At 47.3% G+C, this 25572-nt stretch overlaps 1 protein-coding gene across 1 annotated transcript in view; it reads right to left on the reverse strand.

Annotated features, from left to right (window-relative positions):
- NDUFA10 (NADH:ubiquinone oxidoreductase subunit A10) overlaps positions 1–21558 on the reverse strand; it is a 34363-nt gene extending 12805 nt beyond the window's left edge. The window contains exons 1-9 of the mRNA XM_062601992.1: positions 21444–21558; positions 20353–20521; positions 19636–19851; positions 18284–18370; positions 16928–17049; positions 14539–14618; positions 11084–11138; positions 7496–7581; positions 969–1077 (exon numbers count right to left, since the gene is read on the reverse strand). Of these exons, the coding sequence (XP_062457976.1) occupies positions 969–1077; positions 7496–7581; positions 11084–11138; positions 14539–14618; positions 16928–17049; positions 18284–18370; positions 19636–19851; positions 20353–20521; positions 21444–21527 (1008 nt within the window). The 5' untranslated portion in view covers positions 21528–21558. The remainder of the gene's footprint in view (positions 1–968; positions 1078–7495; positions 7582–11083; positions 11139–14538; positions 14619–16927; positions 17050–18283; positions 18371–19635; positions 19852–20352; positions 20522–21443) is intronic.
- Positions 21559–25572: the final 4014 nt, after the last annotated feature.

Here is a 25572-nt window from a genome sequence, read left to right on the forward strand (position 1 = left end):
TCTCTAATGAGAATTTAAAATGCCTGGACACACAGTATGAGAGGACCCCATGCAAATAACAGTAAGCAATAGGGCAAAGTGCTAAGTCAATTGGAAGCCAGGTTGTCTGACTGTCTCCAGAACCAGAAAGGCAAGCAGGTAGTAAAAACATTGTGTGGAAGCCTGCATGAGGTGTAAGGGAGCACTGGGCCACATTAGGCTTTTGCCCACTATTAAAAGGAGCACTGGTTTTGGGAAGCAATGTAACATTCATTTCTTCACAGCCTACTCCCGGAAAAACACCCCATCCCTCAGGATTTTAGAAGTGCCCTTTATAGAAGTGCCCATGGGTTTCAGTTCTTTTCTTTGACTCAATAGATTATTTTACATGTCAGAGGTCAAGGATTAATCAGAGCAGGATGAACACAACCAAATGAAAACCACTTATCCTTTAGTCCACATCTAAAGATCAAAAATGAAAACCAGCGCATAGAATCATTGAATGGTTTGGGTTGGAAAGGACCTGAAGATCATCCAGTTTCAACCACCATAGGCAGGGACGGCTCACACTAGACCATGTCACCCAAGGCTCTGTCCAACCTGGCCTTGAACACTGCCAGGGATGGAGCATTTACTTCTCTGGGTACCCTGTGCCAGCACCTCAGAACCCTCACAGGGAACTACTTCTGCCTTACATCTAACCTGAACTCCCCTAGTTTCAGGTTGAACCCATCACTCCCTGTCCTATCGCTATAGTCCCTGAAGAAGTGTCCCTCTCCAGCATCCTTGTAGCCCCCTTCAGACACTGGAAGGCTGCTCTGAGGTCTCCACACAGCCTGCTTCATTATTTCCCTTGTGAGGAAGCTAGGCTTTCAAAAAGGTGAGGATCTGGACAAAATCCACAACTTTGGGTATCCCTGTACATGGGATTGAGAGCCAGGCTGTGCACAGGCCAGCTAGGAACACATTGCACTCCCAGGATCACTTACCGAGCGATACTCATAGTAGGTCTTATCAAACTCAGTGCCTCCAATTGTGGTCTCTGGAAGGAAGATGGGGACAGCTGAAGGATCCAGCACTCCATCTTTGTCCTGAACACTGCAGGGGAAGCAAGAAGTAAAAGAAAGGAAAAGGAGCAGTTAGTCCACATCCTGCCCCAAAATGACATCAATTCTGAGTTGGATCAAATATTAAAGAACTCCCTTTTTTGTTAAGTACTTGTACAAGGTTCTGGCTCTTTCCTGGTTATGATGCATACTTAGTCCTTTTTTCCTCACACAGCTACTGTGTTTCTTCCCTTCAAACTTGCCTCCAGTTTGCTCCTGTTCCAACTTCTCCTTGCTTCTCCCTTCCCTCCCTGGAGACACTGTCATTCCTGGGAGCCTTCTCCTTAAGGCACCTCTAAGCTTTCTGCTTTCCTAGAAAAGCAAAGGAAAAGCTGAATCCCACACACTATCTTGCTAAATCAGCTTCATTTCATTCCCTCCTGTTTGATTAGCTAGCACACTTCACTCCTTTTCAGGGTTCATTTAAGGTTATGCTCTTCCCCAAATTCCCAGCCTAAATGGCTGGATGCCGAGGCAATGCCAGGGTTTGGAAGCACTGCCTCTAGCATCTTCCCTGGCTCTAACTGGGAGAAGCTTGCTGCACCAAAACAGGTAACAGGGATCACAAAAACTCTATCCTGCACAGCACCAGCCTTTTCAAATACCCCCCATTTAAGATGTCTGAGAAACTGCTAGAAAGCCACATTCTGAATTCTGGTATTACGCACAGAGCAACAGTGCCACCTGCACGTTTTGGGGGCAAAATACATCCATTTGCAGTCAGTGGTGACCAAACTGAGCACTTGAAACTGTAAATGTGAACAGCATTTACAAACACACACAATGCAAACACCCTCAGCAACACACACATCATCATCTTGAAGCAATTCATTGTTTCCCCCTAAATCCCAGCTGTTGGGACCTCATCTCACAGCAGGGAAGAGTTTCAAGAGGTAAACTATGTCTGCTAAGGTAGCCTGATGGATAATCCACTGTAGATTATCCTACTACAGACAAATTAATAATGAAATGTAATAATCTAGTAGAAATTGATATGGGAAAAGGGTAAATGCCCTTCTACAAGAGCAGGATGAACACCAAAGAGGATTCCCATCAACTACCACATTATCTATCTTCACTTACATTAAATGTGTATTTCACATATGCTGCAAGCAAAGGAAATGAGCCCTCCTTTGCCTCTTCCCCAACACAGCAAGAGCTCTTTTCATTAGCACTGGTCCTCGTGTTGGCCAATGACAGCCTTCCCGCTCCATACCAGCTTGGAATAACCTAGCTGGGATGGAAGAGCTTGCCCAGAACGGTGATTTGACGGTAAAATTGGTTTGGTTTCTAAATGCCAGCATCCTTCAGGAAGAGCAGCTTTGCCCCTACAAAGTCTCCTGTCCTGGAGCTCTGCTGAGAAGGTAACAGCTCTAATACTGCTGATGAACCTGGAACTAAAAGAAACAGACCCCAGTAGAAAGCAGCCCTTCAGGCATGAGCTCTTCATTCCCTAAGTGCAGGCAATGTTTGAAGACCTCTCACTGAGCTCAGGCTTAACAGCACAGGCTGTGGCAGATCCACTCATCTCTCAGCTGAATAAACATCTCCAGCCCTTCTTCCCTGCCAAGTAGCAGGAGATGTTCTGGACCTTCCAAGTCTGTAGGAGAAAGCAGATGTGCCCAGGCACATATGAAGCAGAACTTGACACTAGTCAACCAGTCTACAATTAATCCATTCTTCCATGAATCTCAGCCAAAAGATGACAAGAGAGGCCAGGCCAATTCCCAGGCATAATATACCTTTGATAATGAGGAAGAGAAAAACCTGCTGCTCCTACAACATCTTTGCTCTCACAACCACTGCTTCCAAAGAAATCACTGCACCACAAAAACATACAAACCCAGTGCAACCCAAGGGGGCTCCTCCAGGTTCAGCTCTGCTCTGTACCTTAAGAAGTAACTTTGAACACTAACTGAAAGCACCACCCCAAAGATACCTGCCACAACAATGTCTTTAACCACAGAGGCACATTGGCTTGCCAGAACTAATTCACTGCTCAGCAGGAAGTGTTTAAAGGCACCTTTTGTTTCCTTCATTTTCTCTCTCACCCAGCACTAAATGAGCACTATTTATCCTTTTCTGGCACCTAACTGTGTTTTCTTGAAGCAGCTCTCCCCATGCAACAGCACAGCTTCCCAGAGTATGCTTTACATACCCATAATATTATGTCACGCTTCAAACTTAAAGAGTGTGTGACTGCGTGATCCTAACGCTGTAGGAGCATTAGATTTCAGCTCACAATCATTGCAACCATCCATAATCCTATTAGGACAGGTTCTTCCCATTGCTACACAGGAATCACACTGGTAAGTACGCTTTAGCAATTGGTAGCTCATCTCCAAAAGCACCCATCACACACCTACTGCATCCATTACATTCAGCAGTACACACATGAGAATGTAGGAGGAAGTGGGACTGATGCACTCCTGCATCTTTTTGGGAAGGAGGTTCTGTTTCCCTTCCAGGCAGCTCAGAGGATGCTGGCCCTGAAGAAACCTGCTAACACACCAATAGCTCAGCTTATTCTTCCACCTATGTACAAAACGACATCCCAAGATTGCCTACCACTAAGGACATTGCAAAGACTTCTGAACAAGGAAGGGTAAAAAGTAGAGACTGAAAACAAAAACAAACCAGTCAGCCAAACAAAGCACAACTTACATAGCCTGAGCCATGATTTCTCAACTGATGATGCTGGCATAGACACAAAGCCTGAAGTGACAATACGCAGGATAAGAAAACCACTCTTCCTACCTAGAGGCATTCACTGGTCTGAGAGGCCTAGACACAAAAATATATCTAGTTAAATCCTGCCTTTATACATGAAAGTAACTTGAGAAATGGCAAGCAAATCCCACTGGAAAACAGACAGTTCCCTTGCACACCTTGAAAGCCGGTTCTCACTAAGTGGTTGTTGTGTTCCAGGCTGGGATCTGAGCAAGTGGGTGGCATTCATTGCTCTGCTATTCACACCCTTATCACCTCAGCCACAGCTCCTCAACCGCCACTGCCGTCAGCTTCCCTGCCTCCCATGGGAAAGGTCCAACACATGAAAGTGAGCCTGTCAGTATGTGATATACTCTCCATTTTGCCCATGTTTGTGAGAGCAGGGGAAGGAGAAATGCTCCTGACTCACGCCATGGGCACGGTAGAGCAGGGTGGGAGAGATGGAAGTGTTCAAGGCCAGGTCAGACGGGGCTTGGAGCAACCTGCTCTAGTGGAAGGTGTCCCTGCCCATGGCAGGGGGTTAGAACTGGATGAGCTTTAAGGTCCATTCCAACCCAAACCAGGCTGGGATACCATGAAGGTGTTTTCAATACTGCCAGAAGTTTTACAATTGCTTTATGAGATTTTGGAGTTTCCAGGATGAAGAGCTTCAGAAGTAAGTCCAATCCCCCTCTGGCAAGCACAGTCCTGCTATCTGAAATGAGCCAAGACAGACATTAACACCTGGACACTTCTTGCCTTCACTAAGCATGCTTGACAGCACAGTGACACAGCATTGAAGGGTCACCCTCATTCGCTCCCACGCTTCCCTGTTGCAAGATTTCCTTTAACCAGAGCAAAATGTAGAAGAAGGAAACAGGAGTGAGGCTCAGGGGTTAGGAATAGCTCCAAGAAGCTAAAGAAACATTAAGAGAACTTAGGCATTACAAGTTACTGCAGACACAAGGCCCTTTAGTAACAACCTCAACATCTATGTCTTATGTCGCACCAAATACAATACTGGAGGATTTAATACACAGGGTTTGGGGCACACTTAATAGTTATTACTGAACACAACTGAACAGATGAGAATGGCAAGCTATTTGATGGCTAGATTGCTTCCAAATGGAACTAGATTCCTACTTCATCAAGCTAAAACAAATGCTAATACCCACCTTTTTCTTTTGTTAATTAAATTAGTGGTGGCTGAAAAAAGCCAAAGATTTGCCCACACAAAATATGTTCTGTTCTAGCAAATTCCAAAGGAGCTTTGGGCAGATTTAATGTGGACCTGGCTGATGAAACAAGTCCAATGCAGTAAGGTCCCCCCATTAGCTGGTAAAGTAACACAGGCAACATAACACCAACTACAGCTCTTCATTCCAAACCACTGACTTTGCAATGCTTTGACAGACACCCAATTTCACTGCCAAGGGCACAGACAAAAACATGCCTGAGACAGTGCAGTGGCAACAGAGGAACTCCTTGAATGGTTTCTGTTGGACTCAGAACTTGGAGAGAAAGGAGGATTGTGAAGAACATCCTCTGAAAGATCCCTTTGGCTTCCATACACAAATATATACATGCTCAACCTTTTACGAAGACATGTTATACCCCACAAACACACTATTCTATTAGGGAAACGGAGGGCAAGGCAGAAAGATGAAAGGTATCACTGTGCAACTGAGTTTTATACAGGTGTGCCTCACCAGTTTAACTTATTTGCATTACCAAGTTAGTCAGAAGCCCTGCTAGGGTTTGGTTTGGGCTGGAAGGGACCTTAAAGCTCACCCAGTTGCAACCCCTGCCACGGGAAGGGACACCTTCCACTAGAGCAGGTTGCTCCAAGCCCTGTCCAGCCAGGCCTTGTTTCCATACACATTAGAACCTATAAACATACAATGAAAAAGTTATTCTGACCCCTGCCCATTGATCGATCCCTTTGACCAAAAATGCTGTAGCCAGCTGAAGGTTGAAGAGGCAAAAGTGACAAGAGCCAAGGAGCACCAGAGTGGGATTACAACTGCAGCACCCTCTCATACAGAGCATATTCCTCCTCTGCCAAGCATCAGATGCGAGACAGCCCAAGGCAGCAGTGGGCTGCGCAAAACGATGAGGTCAGTGAAGGAAGCAATTGCAGATTAATACAATACCGGGTGCAGCCTTCCAGGAACACCCACGAGAGGGCAGCATGTGCCAGCATATGGAAAAGGCACCCACCAGGAGCATAATCACAGAATGCTTTGTGTTGGAAGGGACTTTCGGAGCTGATCTGGTCCAACCCCCCTGCAATGAGCAAGAACATCTTCAACTAGATCAGGTTGCCCAGAACCACATCCGGCCTGGCCTGGAATGTCTACAGGGATGGGGAATCCACCACCTCTCTGGGTAACCTGTGCCAGTGTCTTACCACACTCATTGTAAAGAATTCCTTCCTCACATCAACCTGAATCTCCCTCTCTTGGTTTAAAACCATCAGCCCCCATCCTGCTGCAACAGGCCCTGATAAAAAGTCTCTCCCCATCTGTCTTATAGGCCCCTCTTAACAGCTGAAAGGCTGCAATAAGGTTTCCCTGGAGTTTTCTCCTCCCTAGGCTGCACAACCACAAATCTTCATCCTTTCCTCATAGCAGAGGTGATCCAATCCTCCGATTATTGTGGCCCTCTCCAACACGACCATGTCTCTCCTGCACTGAAGACTCCAGAGCTGGATGCATTTTCCAGATGGGGGGCTCACTACAGCAGAGGGGCAGAATCCCCTGCCTTGACCTGCTGGCCATGCTGCCTTGGATGATACAAGGAAGATACAATTGGCTTTGCGGGTTGCAAGCACACACATGCTAAAATATCCCGTCTTTCCAAAAGGAAAACTTCATGCAGGCATGGGAAAGCTACATATCTGCAGAGGGCTGTGAACCACAAGCTCTTGTCTACTTGGGCACTGGAATACTCAAGGAAAGGATCAGCCTGATGGTGCAAGAATTAGCACCCGAGTTTGGCATGTGATGCTTTGGGATACAATTCCAACACTGAATCATGGAATGGTTTGGGATGGAAAGGACCCAAAAGCTCATCTAATTCCAAACCCCTGCTGTGTGCAGGGACACCCTCCACTAGAGCAGGTTGCTCCAAGCCCCATCCAACCTGTCCTTGAATACTACCAGGAATGGGGTAGCCACAGCTTCTCTAGGGAAAATTTGCCAGCACGTCAGCACCCTCACAGGGATGAGCAGGAAAGAGATGTAGTCCTCCAACTCCAAAATATGTTGAACCATACCACTGATGTGTATGTAAAGAGCTCAGACCTACACTTTCATTCATGTGTTCCTGATAAAGCAACTGTAGAGGTGTTCTGGTTTATCTTCTACAATCACCCAGGAACAGAAGTGCTCACAACAATACCTTCCCTGAGGGCCACAGGTCACAGCATTGAGGAAATGCCTGGAGAGTTCTTGTGCTTTGTGAATGGGACGGAATCTGTTCATCAACAGTCTCGTCTGATTATCATCAGCAGCAAAATGCCACAGCATATTTTAGTGCCAAGCACCTATAGTGCAAAAGCCTGCTGTTGTAACTGCTACCTTCTGACAAAAAAGGCAGGGTGCAAATAGAAGCACTCCTTTAAAAACTCAAGGCTTTCACCATTCTCCCTGAGGCCTGATGCTAAGTCATGTGCAGTTCCTGGAAGACATCATACTTACTAAAGTCTCAAATGATGGAAAGAAACATCATCCTGCTCCAGCCATGGCCCCTTGTCAAACTTCAGGTACTCGATGTCTTCAACGACCTGGAATCAGTAAACAAAAGTCACATCTGAGAGGTGGTGTGATCATGAACATGATTATCAACGCACATGCCCCCCAAAAATCAATGGAATGATCAAAATCTACTATTCAGTCACCCAGCAAAAACACTTAGCTGTTAAAGCTGTATTCACAATGCCAGGTTTTGGAGCAAACACATTATCTCCCAGTCATGTTTCTTCCCTGGGCAAGCACATAGAAGCCAGCATCAGAGCTGCTGGTGCTTTCAGCATCGGTCAGCAGAGGTTGGCAGCAAATACATCACCTGAGAGGTCACTTATTTCCAAATACTTCCCTCTTACCTTCTTCAAACTGCTGCTGGGATTGAAAGACAGAAGGGACAGCCCCAATGCTAAGGCAGAATGAGAATGGGAGTAAGTCTAAATTTAACCATCTTGTGTTGCAAACAAAAACCACAGAATCAGAGAACGGCAATGGTTGGAAGGGACTTTAAAGCTCATCCAGTTCCAAACCCCTGCCACGAGCAGGGACACCTTCCACGAGCAGGGACACCTTCCACTAGAGCAGGCTGCTCCAACCCCCTGTGTCCAACCTGGCCTTCAACACTGCCAGGGTTGGGGCAGCCACAGCTTCTCTGGGCACCCTGTGCCAGCGCTTCAGCACCCTCACAGGGAAGAACTTCTGCCTAAGAGCTCATCGCAGTCTCCCCTGTTCTGGCAGGTTAAAGCCATTCCCTTTGTCCTGTCCCTACAGGGCCTTGTCCAAAGCCCTTCTCCCATGTTTCCTGTAGCCCCTTTAGGCACTGGAGCTGCTCTAAGGTCTCCCCTTAAGGAGCGCTCTCTTGTCCAGGCTGAAGCAGCCCAGCTCTCTCAGCCTGACTCCAGAGCAGAGCTGCTCCAGCCCTTGCAGCATCTCCACGGCCTCCTTTGGACTCGCTCCAACAGCTCCATGTCCCTCCTGTGCTGTTGTGCCAGAGCTGGATTAGGACTGCAGGTGGGGTCTCCCTAGAGCTCAGGAGAGGGGCATACTCCCCTCCCCAAGCTGCTGCTTACGCTGAGTAAAGCCCATCATGCTACATAAGAAACCTGTTTATTGTTTTGTTCTGTTTCAACAAGGTTGTAGAGCAATCATGGCAACTGCTTCTTGAGTTGCTGTGTGTGGTTCACAGCACAGAAACTGAGGCATATTTCAGGCTGGAAAACTTAAACACCTTGAAAGTAGCCATCCAAAAGCTCAGTTTCATCAGTCATCAGGACCTACCCATGCATGCAAGCTGTGCAGAAAGGCAAAACTCCCAGCTCAGCACTCGGAACCATTCAAACGTGGAACACCAGCTCAGCAAACCATTCCTTCAGCATCCCCAAGCTTCTCAATCCCATGTTTGAGCTTTATTTACAGCCTGGCTCCATTGGAAAACAGATCTTTGCTGGTTCACTGGGGAACTGCTTCACACGAGCCTGAGGTTATCAAACACAACTGAGCAGATATGAAGGAAACCTGAACTAGTATTGGGACGATGTGCTTCAGATGCACAATGAGGTGCAGATACTACGTAGAAGCTACTCGGGAAGGAGTGGGTTGTTACAGCTCCAAACATCACTTTTCAGAGGCCTTTTCCAGAAGGAAAGGATAAAACAAGGAGGTCAGGACCAAAATCCTGATAACACATTGTGAACCCATTAATGACAAGTAAGCAGATGCCAGGAATACAGTGACAGAAAAAGAAATGAAAAATGCTATTCCTTACTGCACATTAAGTCCACTATAATTATTCCCTGCAATCACAGCAAACACTAAATGCCATTTATTACCACTTCAAAGGCAATAACAAAGTGCTATTACAAAGCAGGCTTGACTATAAAGGTCCACTTTATTACCAGTATTGGTTTTATGGTAAGAAATAACAGCTTAGAGCTATGACTGCATTAGCATTTTCCTTGAGGCATTCGTAGCTCTTAAATGCTAATTTTTCTGATATTTAAAAACCTATGGTTGACATGACATCACTAAGAAGGCAAAATTTCAGGCAAGTACAGATGTTCTTGAACCATTTTTGATGTCTTACAAAGAGGCAAGTTGCAAGTCAGATGCTGGAGCTGAGAGCACAGGAAACGTACTCTTCACATGAAGTAAAAAGACGACAAAACTACCCACTGATGGAAAAATCCCAGCCTGGTTTGGAAGGAACCTTAAAGCTCACCCAGTTCCAACCACCTGCCACAGGCAGGGACACCTTCCACTAGAGCAGGCTGCTCCAACCCCCTGTGTCCAACCTGGCCTTCAACACTGCCAGGGATGGGGCAGCCACAGCCTCTCTGGGCAGCCTGTGCCAGCACCTCAGCACCCTCACAGGGAAGAGCTTCTGCCTAAGAGCTCATCTCAGTCTCCCCTCTGGCAGGTTAAAGCCATTTCCCTTGTCCTGTCCCTACAGGCCCTTGTCCTGTCCCTACAGGCCCTTGTCCAAAGCCCCTCTCCAGGTTTCCTGTAGCCCCTTTAGGCACTGGAGCTGCTCTAAGGTCTCCCCTTAAGGAGCCTTCTCTTCTCCAGGCTGAACCAGCCCAGATCTCACAGCCTGGCTCCAGAGCAGAGCTGCTCCAGCCCTCGGGGCATATTTGTGGCCCTTCTCTGAACTCACTCTAACACACACCTCTCTTGCGTTGGTGGCTGGACTGATATCCTAAAGCAATATCATCAGTCTCATATTTCTTTTCCCCTCTAAGAGAGGACAGGAGAGCATGAAGTGGACTCTAAAAGAATTATCAGAGTTTTCAAACAAGAAACAGAGGATAAAAATACTAAAATCAGCAAGGTATTTTTAGTGCAAACTGATATCCTTATTGCTACGACAGAGTTCAAGTAGGGACTCACTATGGACCATTCATCCCTAGAACTGAAAAGGGCCCATGACAAACCTATCTCAAATTACACAAAGCTTGTTGCTTTTAACAGCAGGGGACAGCAGCTACAGAGAAAAGTGGAGAAGCAAAAAGCTTCTGTTACCATTAGTAACTCTCCATAAGCAAGAATGTTTGCTGAAATAAGGGAAATGTATTACACCTACTTCAAAAACTAACACACTTATGTAGGAGGAAGCATTGATCTCGTGTAAATCCTGCCACATAAGAGATGGCTTATTTCTAGCAGTGAGAAGGCAATTTATCTGGCTTGGTCCAGGGCTAAAGTGTGTGGCAAAACCATTTGGAGACAGAATAGTAGTTTAGATACCATGTGCTACGTCATACAGATGACCGACCCAAGGTTACAGAGCTAGTAACAGCTTTGGATATCCAGCTCTTTGCTATAACCAAAACATTAGATAACAGCTACCTTACCACACAGGAACCTCTGCACCAACCTGGGTCATAGGAAGCTGCACAATGACAGAAGCCAAGCCAGACAGACCTTAGACTGGAAGACAAAGCCTCAGCTGAATGCTGGGGATGACTCACCTCTTTCCATTGTGTCCTCTTTACATTTCAGTCTTAGAAGTTTAACAACTGATCAGTATACATATCAAACTCTTACCTTCTCCACATCCTCTGCCTCACTTGCTGTGTACTGCAGAATTTCACTGGTCTCACTGCAAAGAAGAGAAAGAGTGAATTGCCCTGATCTCATTGCTCTACCCATCCTCTCCCCCTGCTCCAAAATGAAGCAGAAATGAAGTGAAAAGGCCCAAACACAGAACCAGAATCATTATTTCAGAGTGCTTATGGAGGCCTTGTGGCTGAATTCCTATCAGACCCGTAAGTTGCTTCTTTCCTGGTGGAAAATTGCTTTTAAAAGACAAATGGCTTATGGTACCTACAGAGTTTCAGTTCAAATTTGAAAATTAACCAAAATCCCACCTATTCCTTTGTTTCCATTTCACTACTGGGGATACTTGGTTGGCCTCAGTTACAATTCCCAATCTATCTGAAGCCAAGTGAAACTTTCAACAAGTCTAACTCCAAGCTTCCATAGACCTTTTTAGAAGCACATTAATACTTGGGGGTAATTTTTAAGAGAAGAATAGCTTCATTCATCATTATTTACCATGACTGAGCTAACTCAACCAATATCACTGCAGGCAGCAGGATCTGTAAGTACAGGAGCACTTAAAAAAGGTTAAGAGCTTCCTAGTTACATGATTATTTTCTTATTCATACAGCATGCAAGAGTCACTTGCAGAGCAGGGCCACAACAGGAGTTCCTATATGAACACGTTTCACTACTACACACTCACAGGCACGCTCAGTAACATGAAAGCTCATCCAGCTCCAACCCCTTCCACAGGCAGTGACACCTTCCACTAGAGCAGGTTGCTCCAAGCCCCTGTGTCCAACCTGGCCTTGAACACTGCCAGGGATGGGGCAGCCACAGGTTCCCTGGGCACCCTGTGCCAGCACCTCAGCACCCTCACAGGGAAGAGCTTCTGCCTAAGACCTCATCTCAGTCTCCCCTGTTCTGGCAGGTTAAAGCCATTCCCCTTGCCCTGTCCCTGCAGGCCCTTGTCCAAAGCCCCTCTCCAGGTTTCTTGTAGCCCATTTAGGCACTGGAATTGCTCTAAGGTCTCCCCTTCAGGGGTCTTTGTCTTCTCCAGGCTGAACCAGCCCAGCTCTTTCAGCCTGGCTTCAGAGCAGAGCTGCTTCAAAACCTGCTCCAAGAGTTGACCCAAACCTGCACCAGTTGCCATGGAAAACAGTCCCTTTAGCTAACAAAAACTGAAGAGAAAATAAAACAGCTGCCAAATTTGAAGTGGATCATACACCACACTGAAAAGTTGAAGAGCATGGAGGCTTCTGCTTAGCCCAAGCACTCCCAAGTTGAATCAGATTAAAGCCAGCAACCTTGGTTGCTCTAAGTAGTCACAGTACCAAACGACTCATAATTGCAGCAGGCCAAACTAGTTCCTGGTCTGCATGGACACTGGTCAGTCAAAACTGCTCTGGTAAGAAAGTTCATTTATAATTACTTGATTTGAGCTCTTGTTTTGACTCTGCCGCTTCTTAGAGCTTTCACTAAGACCAAAGAGCTGCTCAGCGGAGGCAGTATTGGATATGAAAGAGAACATCAGGAATCTTAAAGTCCAGGAAAGCCTATTTTAATCAAATTTTGGTCATCCTCAAGAGTTACAGAATCAAATACTTCTTAGTCTGCCCAAAGACTACCAGCCTTTAGATCACTTCAGCAAACAAACAGTTAAAGACAGTTGAAGCCTGAATATATTTATCCAATAAACAAGCCAGCAGTGAGGTCCAGAGATGCACATAGCTGACGCTTTGCACCATCACAACTCCCCTACATCAAGAGGGCAGAAACATCCTTCAGATCCAAGCACAAAGATTGATCTGACAAGCTCCTGCAAGCCCATCTGCCAAGGAAGGTGCTAACCAGAGGGTGTTTGCTTTCCAAGTGCACTGACCATGTAGAGACAAAGGGGAAAGAGTTGAAATCACAGCAGGGCCACCTCTAGCTTTAGCCTCGTGCAACACCACTTGGTTTGATTCAAAGAACAAGCAGCATTTTTCTACTCACCAATACATTCAAACCAATTCTCCCCTAGGGGGGATGACAGACTCAAGACTTCCCACCGTTCCTCTCCATCCTTAGCCCATCATTCCCTTCTTGAGAGCCATGTGCTGGCCGCTAGCACACTGGGGTGCAGGTGACCATACATCACACCACCTTGTGTGAATGGCAAGCTCTGTACAAAGTTATTCAGTCAACTGCTGACAGTGCAGTTAAACTGGGAGATGAAGCAAGAAAGCAAGGGGGAAACAAGCAGGCCACAACATACCCGAAGATCTACTTACACCTAAGTGTAACTCAGTCAGCTTCATGCACACATGAACCTTGAGTGATTACAGATTTCATGTATAGTAGGCCTGGCTCTGTGACCTGTTAAGAGTTTTCCTTCCAGAAAGCTATTTGTTTAGGAATTTTAGGGTAATTTGATTTTGGATAGTGCTCTTTCATAATAACTGGGAGAGCTGGCAAACTGTAATAGTCTCATCTCAAGTTCACAGAGCACACATTCTAACAGGGAAGCAAGAGAACGCCAGGGGAGCCCAGCGTAAAGCATCTTCACTCTCAGAACAGGTAGCAGCCCAGTCTTTAATTACCAGCACTAAAAAGTTCATCAAACCCTTTTCAATGTGGAAGGCTATCAGGGGTATGCCTCAGGAGGCAGAGAACCAAAGCTAGAAGAGGGAACAGGCCCTTCCCTGATAATCTTCCTATTCCTCCATACCACTAACAAGAAACAGCCAAACCTATACCAACTGAAAGGAAATTTTAGGAGAGAAAGCATCCAAACGCTCCCAAAAGACCTTGGATTGCATCACACTCTCCTAAGGTCATGCAAACACGCAGCTACAGCTATGGCATTTTGGACATCATGCCAGGAGAGCATTCCAACCACTCCTGCAAGCTAACAGAATGAAAGGTGTTGATGCCAAACACAAGCTGAGTACTGTCAGAGAGACAGAACTTGGTTTTGCAGGGCAAACACACCAGCTTTGCTCCTGAACTGCTCTTTTAACTATATACAAGTTGATGCTTCTTTGTATCTGACTCTGTGACAGCAAAGTTGTAATGCCCCAAGCCAGCAGGATGAAACCTTACTGCAGATGAGGGCTCCTTAGATTTGTACCATACAGATCAATGAAATCCAATTTACTATTGCACAACATTTTCCCTACTCTGAACCATTAAGAATCAAAGCACTGTTTTAGAAGGCTCATGCCTAAAATGACTTCATTTTTAAGCTTCCAACCATGTAACAGTGGCATCAGGCTTCTCAGTGCCAGAGGTAACTACACACAAGAACACAGTTATGATGCCATGAATGTGATACCACATTAAGAAATAACGTTGTACATGGCACAAGGAGGATTTCTCACACGACATGAGTTTACTTACTTCTATTGGCAGAGATCTGAGGATCTGCACACATTTTACTCAAAGACATAAGAGACAAAACATTTGGGTTTGCTCACCTGATCTCTGGTAAGAAGGTTTTCTTGTAAGCATCCTCAATGTGCTGGAGATAGGAAGGAGACACTTTTTTCTCATATGGCTAAAAACGAAGCAGAAGAAAACAAGGTTGTAAAATGAGTTTTCTTTCCTCTCACACCAGTACAGACACCAGCCTAAGCAGAAAGTGCTGTGACGCCAGCTTGCCCTGTATTAGCAGTCAAACATCCAAGTGAACCACATACACATTAATGGATGTTAGAAGAATGAAGACATTTGGAGTATTCAGAATCTCTTATGTGGCATTAAATATTGAAAGTGCCCTAAAAAACAAGGCAGTTTGTGTTAATCACTACTTTGCTGCTTTGCCCTGCACTGCTACAGCCATGGTTTGAATGACCAGCCACAGAATTATGACCCTTCTCATATGCTTGTGAATCTAGAAAGGGAAAAGCAGGTTCAAGGGAAGAACGTCAAAATGAAAAGGTTTCTAGCAATTTCAGGCTGTAGCAGGAAACATCTCATTTTCCTTGCGTTCACATAAGGTAAGAGAACTATACATCACCAGCATCAAAAATCTCGGCTTTTTAAGGCCTGAGCAACCCTACCTACTTGTATGTTCAAGGAAGTCATATCCAGAAAACTGCAGACTCTCAGTTTGCCTTTCCAAAAGGAGGGCAAATGTGCCCTTGGAGCAGCTTCCAGTGCCTAAAGGGGCCAGACAAGTGGGAAACCACCCCCTGCAAAAGCTTTTCTTTTAATTACATGGATATCATACATACTGTCAAACAGTTTCTCTTCCACACAATGTAGTTTAATGCCACATTTGCAAAACACCAAGAATTTCTCTAATCTACCATTCCTTCAGTTCAATCCTAAAATTTAAGTACATTTCCTGCTTGAAATGCTCATCCAAGATGGCCATCATGTTGGAATGATCTGTGTCTGTTAGTTGGCTTTTCTTTTTCCACTCCTCTGCAACAACAGCATACTGAATACCCAACACTCCATCCACTGAGAAGGCAGAATTCCCCAAAATACCAGCCTTAAACAAGCACTACAGTCTTCAGCAATACCACTGACATAAAAAGTTACACCAGCAATTTCTGCCTAAAGGTCCCAAAACTGCCATCAAAATTTGTGTTCACAAGAGCAAAGAAATTGCAGGTCCATCAAATCCCAGACTGCTTGGGGTTGGAATTTGGGAACCTTAAAGCTCATTCAGTCCCAACCACCTGCCACGGGGGCAGGGACACCTTCCACTAGAGCAGGGTCCTCCAAGCCCCTGTGTCCAACCTGGCCTCCAACACTGCCAGGGAAGGGGCAGCCACAGCTTCTCTGGGCACCCTGTGCCAGCACCTCAGCACCCTCACAGGGAAGAGCTTTCAAACGAAGATGTTTCCAACACAGGGTTTTCAGACCTGTGTTGATATTAATGTGTGGGTCACTTGTGATCAGCAAATCCAGTTCATTTTCTGAGATGAAGAAAATTACTGCTTGGTGCTTTTGTGCTAACACAGCAAAATAACCCATTTTAAACTTAAAACTAACGTTCTATAGGTATTCCATGAGACAGAAAATCTAGGGTGCTTTTTGGCTAGTGTAATAAAATGATCCTTGTTAGCGTGACCTTTAGCAGTTTCGTTTGCAGTTTCCTGCTCATTTAAGAGGGAAGCTGGTGATTGCTGAAGTGAATTCAAAGCCATAAATGTAAGGCTGCCCTTGCTGCTTCATTATCTGCGTGGCTGGCGTTGCTTAGTTTGCTGCCTGAGTGATTCTGCCCTTCTGCCCTCCAGCAGTTTAGACAATGACTGAATGTGTCTGTGCTTTAATGAACAAGATACTGCTCCTGATGGGAAAACCACAGCTTTTCAATTTTAGCAACTTCAGTAACAGAAAATGCATTGAGGGCTGGAGCCTCTGCTCTCTGAAGCCAGGCTGAGAGAGCTGGGCTGGTTCAGCCTGGAGAAGAGAAAGCTATAGTAAGACTTTAAAGCAAATTCCAGTGCCTAAAGGGGCTACAGGAAACCTGGAGAGGGGCTTTGGACAAGGGCCTGTAGGGACAGGACAAGGGGAATGGCTTTAACCTGCCAGAGGGGAGACTGAGATGAGCTCTTGGGCAGAAGTTCTTCCCTGTGAGGGTGCTGAGGTGCTGGCACAGGGTGCCCAGAGAAGCTGTGGCTGCCCCATCCCTGGCAGTGTTGAAGGCCAGGTTGGACACAGGGGTTTGGAGTAAGCTGCTCTAGTGGAAGGTGTCCCTGCCCATGGCAGCGGTTGGAGCTGGATGAGCTTTAAAGTCCCTTCCAACCCAAACCGTTCTCTGATTCTATAAAACCCCACAGCACTTAAGCACAAGGGCACAACTACAAACAGACAGTAACAGGCAATAGTAGCAGCAAGAGGTAAAATTACCTCGCCTTCCTCTTGAATCCTCTTCTGTACCTCTGGAACAGGTACATCTATATAAATGACCAAGTGAGGCGGCAGGAATTCACAAATGCTGATCTCTTTGATCTCCTTGTAGTGATCAAGACCTATATAAAATACAAAACCAAACACACTGCAGAGCTAAAGGCAATCCAGCTGAAGATTTACTGCAAATGAGGACAAGCGCAACAGGAACAGCATTAAAATTATAACCTACTGGGTTATGAACCTACAATCATTTTTGGAGTGGTTTTCATTGCTTGCGTAGACCACAAAGCTATTGAGCAACAGCAGACCTCCTCTCCAAAATCACAACCACCAGACTCCACTTTGGAGGACAGAAGTAGAGAACATCACCTTCCCATACAGAAAAATGGATCTAAAGAGGAATAGGTTGGGTCTGTGCAATTGGGTACTTCTACCATATAGAGACAACTCCTCCTTCCCACAGTCCTGCATCCAGCTCTGGGGCCCCCAACATAGAATCACAGAATAGTTAGGGTTGGAAAGGACCTTAAGATCATCTAGTTCCACCCCCCCTGCCATGGGCAGGGCCACCTCACACTAAACCATGCCACCCAAGGCTTCGTCTAACCTGGCCTTGAACGCTGCCAGGGAAGAAGCATTCACACCTTCTGTGGGCAACCCATTCCAGTGCCTCACCACCCTAACAGAAAAGAATTTCCTCCTTATATCCAATCTTAACTTCCCCTGTTTGAACCCGTTACCCCTTGTCCTGTCACTACAGTCCCTAATGAACATAGGAAGCATATGGAGCTGTTGGAGTGAGTCCCCTCCAGACAGACCTTAGAGCAGCTCCAGTGCCTAAAGGGGTTTCAAGAAACCTGGAGAGGGGCTTTGGACAAGGGCCTGTAGGGACAGGACAAGGGGAATAGCTTTAACCTGCCAGGGGGCAGACTGAGATGAGCTCTCAGGCAGAAGCTCTTCCCTGTGAGGGTGCTGAGGCGCTGGCACAGGGTGCCCAGAGAAGCTTTGGCTGCCCCATCCCTGGCAGTGTTCAAGGCCAGGTTGGACACAGAGGCTTGGAGCAACCTGCTCTAGTGGAAGGTGTCCCTGCTTGTGGCAGGGGGTTGGAGCTGGATAAGTTTTATGGTCCCTTCCAGCCCAAACAATCCTGTGATGCTATGATAAGCAGAACCAAAGTGTTGAATAAAGTCTCATGGCTTGAGATTAGTCCTTGAGGCCTTAAACAGCAAGATACTAAGCACCTTACGAACAACTCCAAATGTTTAAAAGGAATCCATCTTCCCAGCAGGCATTCTTATTTCTTTTTTGGAGAACTGACTTATCACACTTCAGAGATGAGTGTAAGGAACTTACATCGCTTGTGGATATAGCCTTGTTTGAACATTGCATCCAGGAACACAAAGTCACTGTAGGGAGACCGCTCCAACACCACACCTTGTCCTGCAATGGAAGGGAGTTTCCAGTCAGCACAGCTCAAAGAGATGGAAAATTAGAAACAGTACTGCTCTTACAGCCTATTTTCTGAATGCCTTTGTTAAACAAAACAGAAGAACAAGGTTTTTGTTCACAGAAACACATTGGGTACGTGTGCGGAACATGCCTGTCTCACTCATGTACTCTTCTCTGCCCATCAGAAGTACTACTGTATTTAAGGAGTACATTTATGTGCCTGAAACTTTCTGGCATTCACAGCTTTTGACCCTTTTCAGAAAACATTTCCTAAAGAACAAGCAGCAGGCACAGGAAATCCTCTTGCACAAGAAGACACTAAATTACAACAATACAATGACAATACAGTACTTAATGGAAACCAAAAGAATGAACCAAAGACACTATCAGGAACCAAGCCTAGGGAGAGGTTTAGAAGGGCTGTAGAACCCACAGCTATCCTGGCACATTTAAAATGTCTTTTTGAAAATAAAGATCAGGGACTGAGATTTATTTTCCAGAGGAGGCCATGAGGATGACCAGGGGCTGGAGCACCTCTCATATGAAGACAGGCTGAAAAACCGGAAGTGTTCAGCCTGGAGAAGAGAACGCCCCATGGCAGGGGTTTGGAACTGCATGATTTTAAGGTCCTTTCCAACCCAATCCAGTCTATGATTGCCAAAGAACTAATTAAATTGGTAACTGGCATTTCCTTTGGTAGAAAGGACATAAGATACCTTCTAATAGAGAATGTGCAAGATGGTTTTCTAAATGGGCTGTTAATTTGTACTAAGGGTAAGGGGGAAATATAAAAAGCTTAAGAATATGAGAACCTTTCATTCTAAAACACAAATCACAGAATAACGGAATGGTTCAGGTTGGAAGTGACCCAACGCAGGGCTCATCCAGTTCCAACTCCTGCCATGGGCAGGGACACCTTCCACTAGAGCAGGTTGCTCCAAGCCCCTGTGTCCAACCTGGCCTTGAACATTGCCAGGGATGGGGCAGCCACAGCTTCTCTGGGCACCCTGTGCCACCACCACAGCACCCTCACAGGGAAGAACTGCTTTGTATCTAACCTGAATTTCCCCTGTTCCAGTTTGAACCCATCATCCCTTGTCCTATTGCTACAATTCCTGATGAAGAGTCCCTCTCTGCATCCTTGTAGCCCCCTCCAGACACTGGAAGCTACTAGCAAAGCCCTTCAAAGCAGCTTACTCACACCTTGTACTCAGAAGTTAGTTTAGAACTGGAATTTATCTACTGCGAAGTCTAACCTGTGCTCAGCAGATGCTCCAAGGCATCAGCATACTGCAAAACACGATTGCCAAACAGCCAGGCCTGCAGCCGATATGAGTGTCCATCAGAGCATTTGGGGTCATTGTAAAACCTCTCCAGGTTACAGAAACCATTAAACTTCTCAGGCAGCAGTGTTCCATCTCCTGTGATCCTGTTCAGGTAATGAATATCAGCTTCCGGGAAATATTTCATGCCTGACAAAATAGAAACCACCACATCAGAAGAACTCATTTACTGCAAGCATCTATTCACTTGATTTAAATGTACAGCTGGGACTCAAAACAGCTCTTGAGAACAGCCCAAAATCCTTTGGTCAGTCACATCATAGAGGGCAGACAAACCCTTATTTGAAATATTGCCACCTTTCACCTCACTCGTGAGAGCTGAGCTATGCTCTAACCAAAGCTTTTTGCCACCCATCCTCTGATCAACTTGATGCTCTGCATAGATCCATGCAGAAAATCCTACCTCTCAAGGAGCTCAGTGAGACAAGTATCCCACAGATCCAACAAACAACCTGTTGTCATCTCAAGCCTCACCAACATTCTCTTCTCCCCTCCACTACAAGCCCTCCTCATGAACTGTGGCATCACCTAAGAATTTGCTAGTCAGGAACTGCTGATTCAGTGAACTTGTTTTACGCAAAAAACCTATTACATCCTATCAGTTGTTAGAGAAGTAGGCCAAAGCAGTACCTAGTTTTTCTGCTATCTGTTGTGCAAGCTTGCCCTTCCCAGAAGATAAGTTCCCCTCCACTGTAAAGACCTTGCTGTGTTCAGTGAACCTCTTTGTAGCTCTGTCTCCCAACATATAAGCCAGCCACCCATACTCCAGGTTCTGCACAGGGCTGAGATGGATTCTTGCCTGAAAGAAAACACAAACAACACAGCATGTTTCACTTTTCTCACCTGAAAAGTGGGGCTTTTACAGCCCTTCTGCAGGAGGATAAGCACTCACACACTTAAGACAAGGGGTTTCCATAGAGGAAGTTAGTGCTGTCACTTAAGCTTAGCAGCTGAGGCTGTATTTAGGCTGAAAAAACTCTTTAAGAACAGGTGAGAACAACCATTTTCAGTGCTTTTTAAACCTGAAGCCAGAACTCTGCTCTGGAACCCACCCAATGACTGAAAGTCCCCAGGCTTACTGAAGGCTATGGATACACAACACGACCTCCATTCTCAAGGGAGATACTGCAGTAGGCTTTTGCTTGTATTGATGCTTGTTGGTGGGTGTATGTTAACATCAAACCCTTTCGCAGTCTCTCAGGAGGGTTATAGCTTCAGTTCTGCACAACACAGCTCTTTATGAGTGAAAACACACATCCATCTGGCATGTAAACCCGAAGACAGATCCTCACTGTGCCCTGCTCAGAAACGCCACCCTCATAACAACCAAATAACCCTTTTTCTGAGCAATGTAAAGGCCTCACTTACACACATGAGCTTTCACTGCATATTCTGCTTACACCAAAGACCCCATTCACCAGCTAATCACAACACTCCACTCTAGGCATTACCTTATGTCTCCACCTTAAACCTGAAGGAGGGGAACGTCGTCCCCTCCTCACGGGCACCTCCACAACAGAACCAGCCCCACAGACACGGCCCCCAGAGCTGCAATCCCGCTCCTACGGCGGACGAACCAGCGCCGCCACCACCACCACAGACCGCCGGCAGGCGCCATCCCCGCGGGGGGCACCCCAAGGTGAGCCCGTCCGCAGGCCGCAGCGGCCATGGCAGCCGCACAGACCGCATGAACCACCCCTACTCGGCCCACTCCCGCTCACCGCCGGTAGCGCAGCGCTCCCCGCGCGACCCCGGGCGGCGGCAGCCGCAGCAGCAGGGCGCAGCTTCCCCAGCCACAAGGACATGGCAGCGCTGAAGAGACGCGGCCGCGATCGGCGCGACACGAAGGGAGGGCGCAGCGGGATGACGTCAAGGAAGAGGGATCAGGCAGAGAGAGGAGCATCCTCTCCTATCCCAGCCTCTCTGAATGCTATGCCCGGCAAACCGTAACATCACCGTGTCCAGGATCATAGGACCATGGAATGGTTTGGGTTGGCAGGGAGCTTTAAGCTTATCCAGTTCCACTGGTACAACCTGCTCTAGTGGAAGGTGCTCCTGCACGTAGCAGGGGGTTGGAATAGGATGAGCTTTAAGGTCCCTTCAAACCAAACCATTCCATGATTCAGTGTTGGAATTGAATCCCAAAGCATCAAATGCCAAACTCGGGTGCTAATTCATCCACCTTCAAGCTGATCCTTTCCTTGAGTATTCCAATGCCCAAGGAGACAAGACCTACTGGTTCCCAGCCCTCTGGCTTGGGAACTTCTTCCCAAAGTCTCACCTAAATCTCACCATTGAGCCTTGTTAAACCACTGTCACATTCACTATCAGTGTTAAATCACTGTTTCACATCAACAACCATATTCCTGCTTCTGCCTGATAAGTGATTCACTTCTCCATCCCCAACAGGTAGAATACAGCTATAGTTGTATGGTTTTGCCTGTTCAAGACAGCTCCAGGCACCTGAATTTAGGGCCTTCAGCTCAGGTAGAACATTCACAGTCCCATCCCTGCTGCATTCGGTAGTGCCAGAGACACCCCTGAAGGGTTCCTGGTTTTCAGGCTTGAAACATGTGCAGTGCCCCAAGCCTGACTGTGCCTTACAGGAGATTTCTGTGTGCTCAAAACTGCTCTATCTCTGACCCAAAGTCCATCCCAAATGGGTGGAAAGAGGTAAATTAGGTGGTTTTCCCAAAAGAAAGCAGGCAGTAGATGTAGAAGAGAGATGCAGAGCTGCTTTGGAAAGGCATTTGTAGAAGCTAGGGAGGAGAAATCCATGAGGAGAGCATTGGGCGCAAAGACAGGCTGAACTATGTGTGTCCTTCCCAAACCTCGGGGTGTCCATGGACTCTGCCACCGAGACACTGGGCAGCCCTGCTCCTGCAGCTTCCCTTCTCCATGTGATAGAGGCACCGGAGTGTGATTCCAGGGCTGAGCTGGATCCTTGCCTGCCTTATTGAAGGACGTGACTAAATGACGGGGTCTTTCTATAGGGTCTGTGAAGGTCATAACCAAACATATTAACACGCTTTCCATCAACCTGCCATCAGCTCTGCTGACCTGGGCCATTTCTGATGCCATTAGCTGCTGCTGCTGCTTTGCCCCTTGGCAAGAAGCGATCAAGTTTCATCTCAACAATTCATCCTTGGGATTTGCAAACAGCTTGAAAACAACCCCAAACAACCCATGTATGTTGCATCTGGCTTTGGCTTTCTACCCTTAATAGCTCTGAATATCATAGCTGGCACTTTAGGCAAGTCTGCCCAGTGAGATGGTAGGGACAACACATCAGTGGAGGTTGTAGGGCTGTCAGGATGCTGAAGGGGTGACCAGAGTGCCTGAGGGTGATCAGGGTGCCAGAGGAACATGGCTCCATGGACCTGCATGGGAATGAGTGTTGTTGGTATAGCACCAGCAGGTCAAGCTCTGGTGTTTGACACCAATGTCCTGAATAGGGTGTGAATGGGGAGAAGGCTGCATTTGGTGGCAGTTATTCATCTTAGGGATGGTGTTAAAGGGGTCTTACAGGATAGAGCAATAAAGCAGCAGGTCCTGTTCACCGTAGGCCACTGTAAAAGTGACGCAGGTGGGAATCATGGAATCCCAGACTGGTTTGGGTGGGAAAGGACCTTAAGGCTCACCCAGTTCCAATCCCCTCCCACAGGCAGGGACACCTTCCACTAGAGCAGGTTGCTCCAAGCCCCTGTGTCCAATCTGGCCTTCAACACTGCCAGGGATGGGGCAGCCACAGCTTCTCTGGGCACCCTGTGCCAGTGCCTCAGCACCCTCATAGGGAAGAAATTCCTCCATATATCCAATCTGAACTTCCCCTGTTTCAGTTTCAATAGTAGCTTTTGGGTGGAAGAGCAAAAGCTTTGGACAGCATTAACTCAAGGCAATGTAAAGTGAGAGGCAACAGGATGACTTTTGCTGGGTCCAGTGAGAAGATTAGGCTCTGGGAGATGGCGAGGCTTATCTTGCACAGCCCTAGAGTCATGGCAGGGTTAGGAAGAAGGGAATGTTTATTCCATGGAGCAGGACAACAAGGGATTTCACTGCATCTTTCTGCTCAGTTTTGCATTCTTCACTGGTGGCTGCATGACAGAACATGTCAGTGTTGAAACAGAGCAGTAATTCAGGTGCCGCCAGTAGCACATGGGGGCTGTGGCTGCTGGGCAGGACTACATCTCCCAGCCTACACCAGCTTGCCTGCCCTGGAAGGCACTGGGGCTGATGAGGAAGAGCAACACAGTGACCGAGCATCATACACAGAAAGCAGCATCATGAGCCTGTGGGTGAACATTGACCTGCAGCAGAAGTGCATGGAAGTTGCTCTGAAGTGGTCACCTCTGTATAAAGGGCTTGCCCATTGGTGTGGTGGCTGTCAGGGTTTGGTGGGCCCCATGCATAGTGGCTAACAGGCACAGTGACCCATAGGCATGGTGGGAAGCGAGCACTGGGGCAGAATGGCTCTCCGGGCACGGTGACTGTCTGAGCACAGAGCTGTATTGGGTTTGTATGGCAAGGGTTTGGTAGCAAGGGGGCTACAGGGGTGGCTTCTGTGAGAAGCTGCTGGAAGCTTCCCCTGTGTCTGATGGAGCCAATCCCAACCAGCTCCGAGACAATTCCATATCTGGCCAAGCCCAAGCTCACCAGTGATCGTGGCAGCACCTCTGGGATAACATAGCTAAGAAGGGGAAAAACCCCTATGCAATGGCAGCAGAGAGAGGAGTGAGACTATGGGATAGAAACAGCGCTGCAGACACTAAAGTCAGTGCAGATGGAGGAAGGAGGTACCCCAAGTGCCAGAGCAGAGGCTCCCCTGCAGCCCATGGGGAGGCAGGCTGTGCCCCACAGCCCATGGAAGTCCATGGGGGAGCAGATATTCACCTGCAGCCCATGGAGGACCACACAACAGAGCAGGGGGATGCCCAGAGCAGCTTGTTCCTGAAGGACTGCACCCTATGGGAGTTTTCCACACTGGAGCAGATTATGAAGAGCTGCAGCCTGTGGGAAGAACTCATGTTGGAGAAGTCCAAGGAAGACTGTCTCCCACGGGAGACATGTTGGAGCAGAGGAGGAGTGTGAGGAGTCCTCCCCTGAGGAGGAAGGAGCAGCAGAGACAAGGTGTAATGAGATGATCTGACCATAGTCCCCATTCCATGTTCTTCTGCGCTGCTGGAGAGGAGGAGGTGGAGACTTTGGGAGTAAAGTGAAGCCTGGGAAGAAGGGAGGGGTGGGAGGAAGGTGTGCTCGAATTTGGGTTTATTTCTCATTATCCTACTCTGATTTGATTAGCAATAAAATTTCCCCAACTTAAGCCTGTTTTGCCCATGATGGTAACTGGTGAGTGATCTCTCCTTGTTCTTATCTAAGCCACGAGCCTTTCCTTATATTCTCTCTCCCCTGCCTTGTATCACTGGAAACAGTGGGAATTCACGGAATCTCAGCCTGGTTTTAGTGGGAAGGGACCTTAAGGCTCATCCAGTTCCACAGGCAGGGACACCTTCCACTAGAGCAGGTTGCTCCAAGCCCCTGTGTCCAACCTGGCCTTGAACACTGCCAGGGATGGGGCAGCCACAGCTTCTCTGGGCACCCTGTGCCAGCGCCTCAGCACCCTCACAGGGAAGAGCTTCTGCCTAAGAGCTCATCTCAGTCTCCCCTGTTCTGGCAGGTTAAAGCCATTCCCCCTGTCCTGTCCCTACAGTCCCACTACCTCTGGTCACCCCCTGCGGACGGCGGGTGCCGTTTCCATAAGGATCCATTGGCTCCCTATGGACGCTGACCCCGGTCCGCGGTCCCAGGGGGGCGGTGCGGGGCCGGGGCCGCCCCGTCGCGGTCCTTGTTAAA

This window comes from Pezoporus occidentalis, unplaced genomic scaffold (assembly GCF_034315485.1).
Source record: "Pezoporus occidentalis ecotype Australia unplaced genomic scaffold, CSIRO_AGI_Poc_V1 ctg118, whole genome shotgun sequence".
Lineage (NCBI taxonomy): Eukaryota > Metazoa > Chordata > Aves > Psittaciformes > Psittacidae > Pezoporus > Pezoporus occidentalis.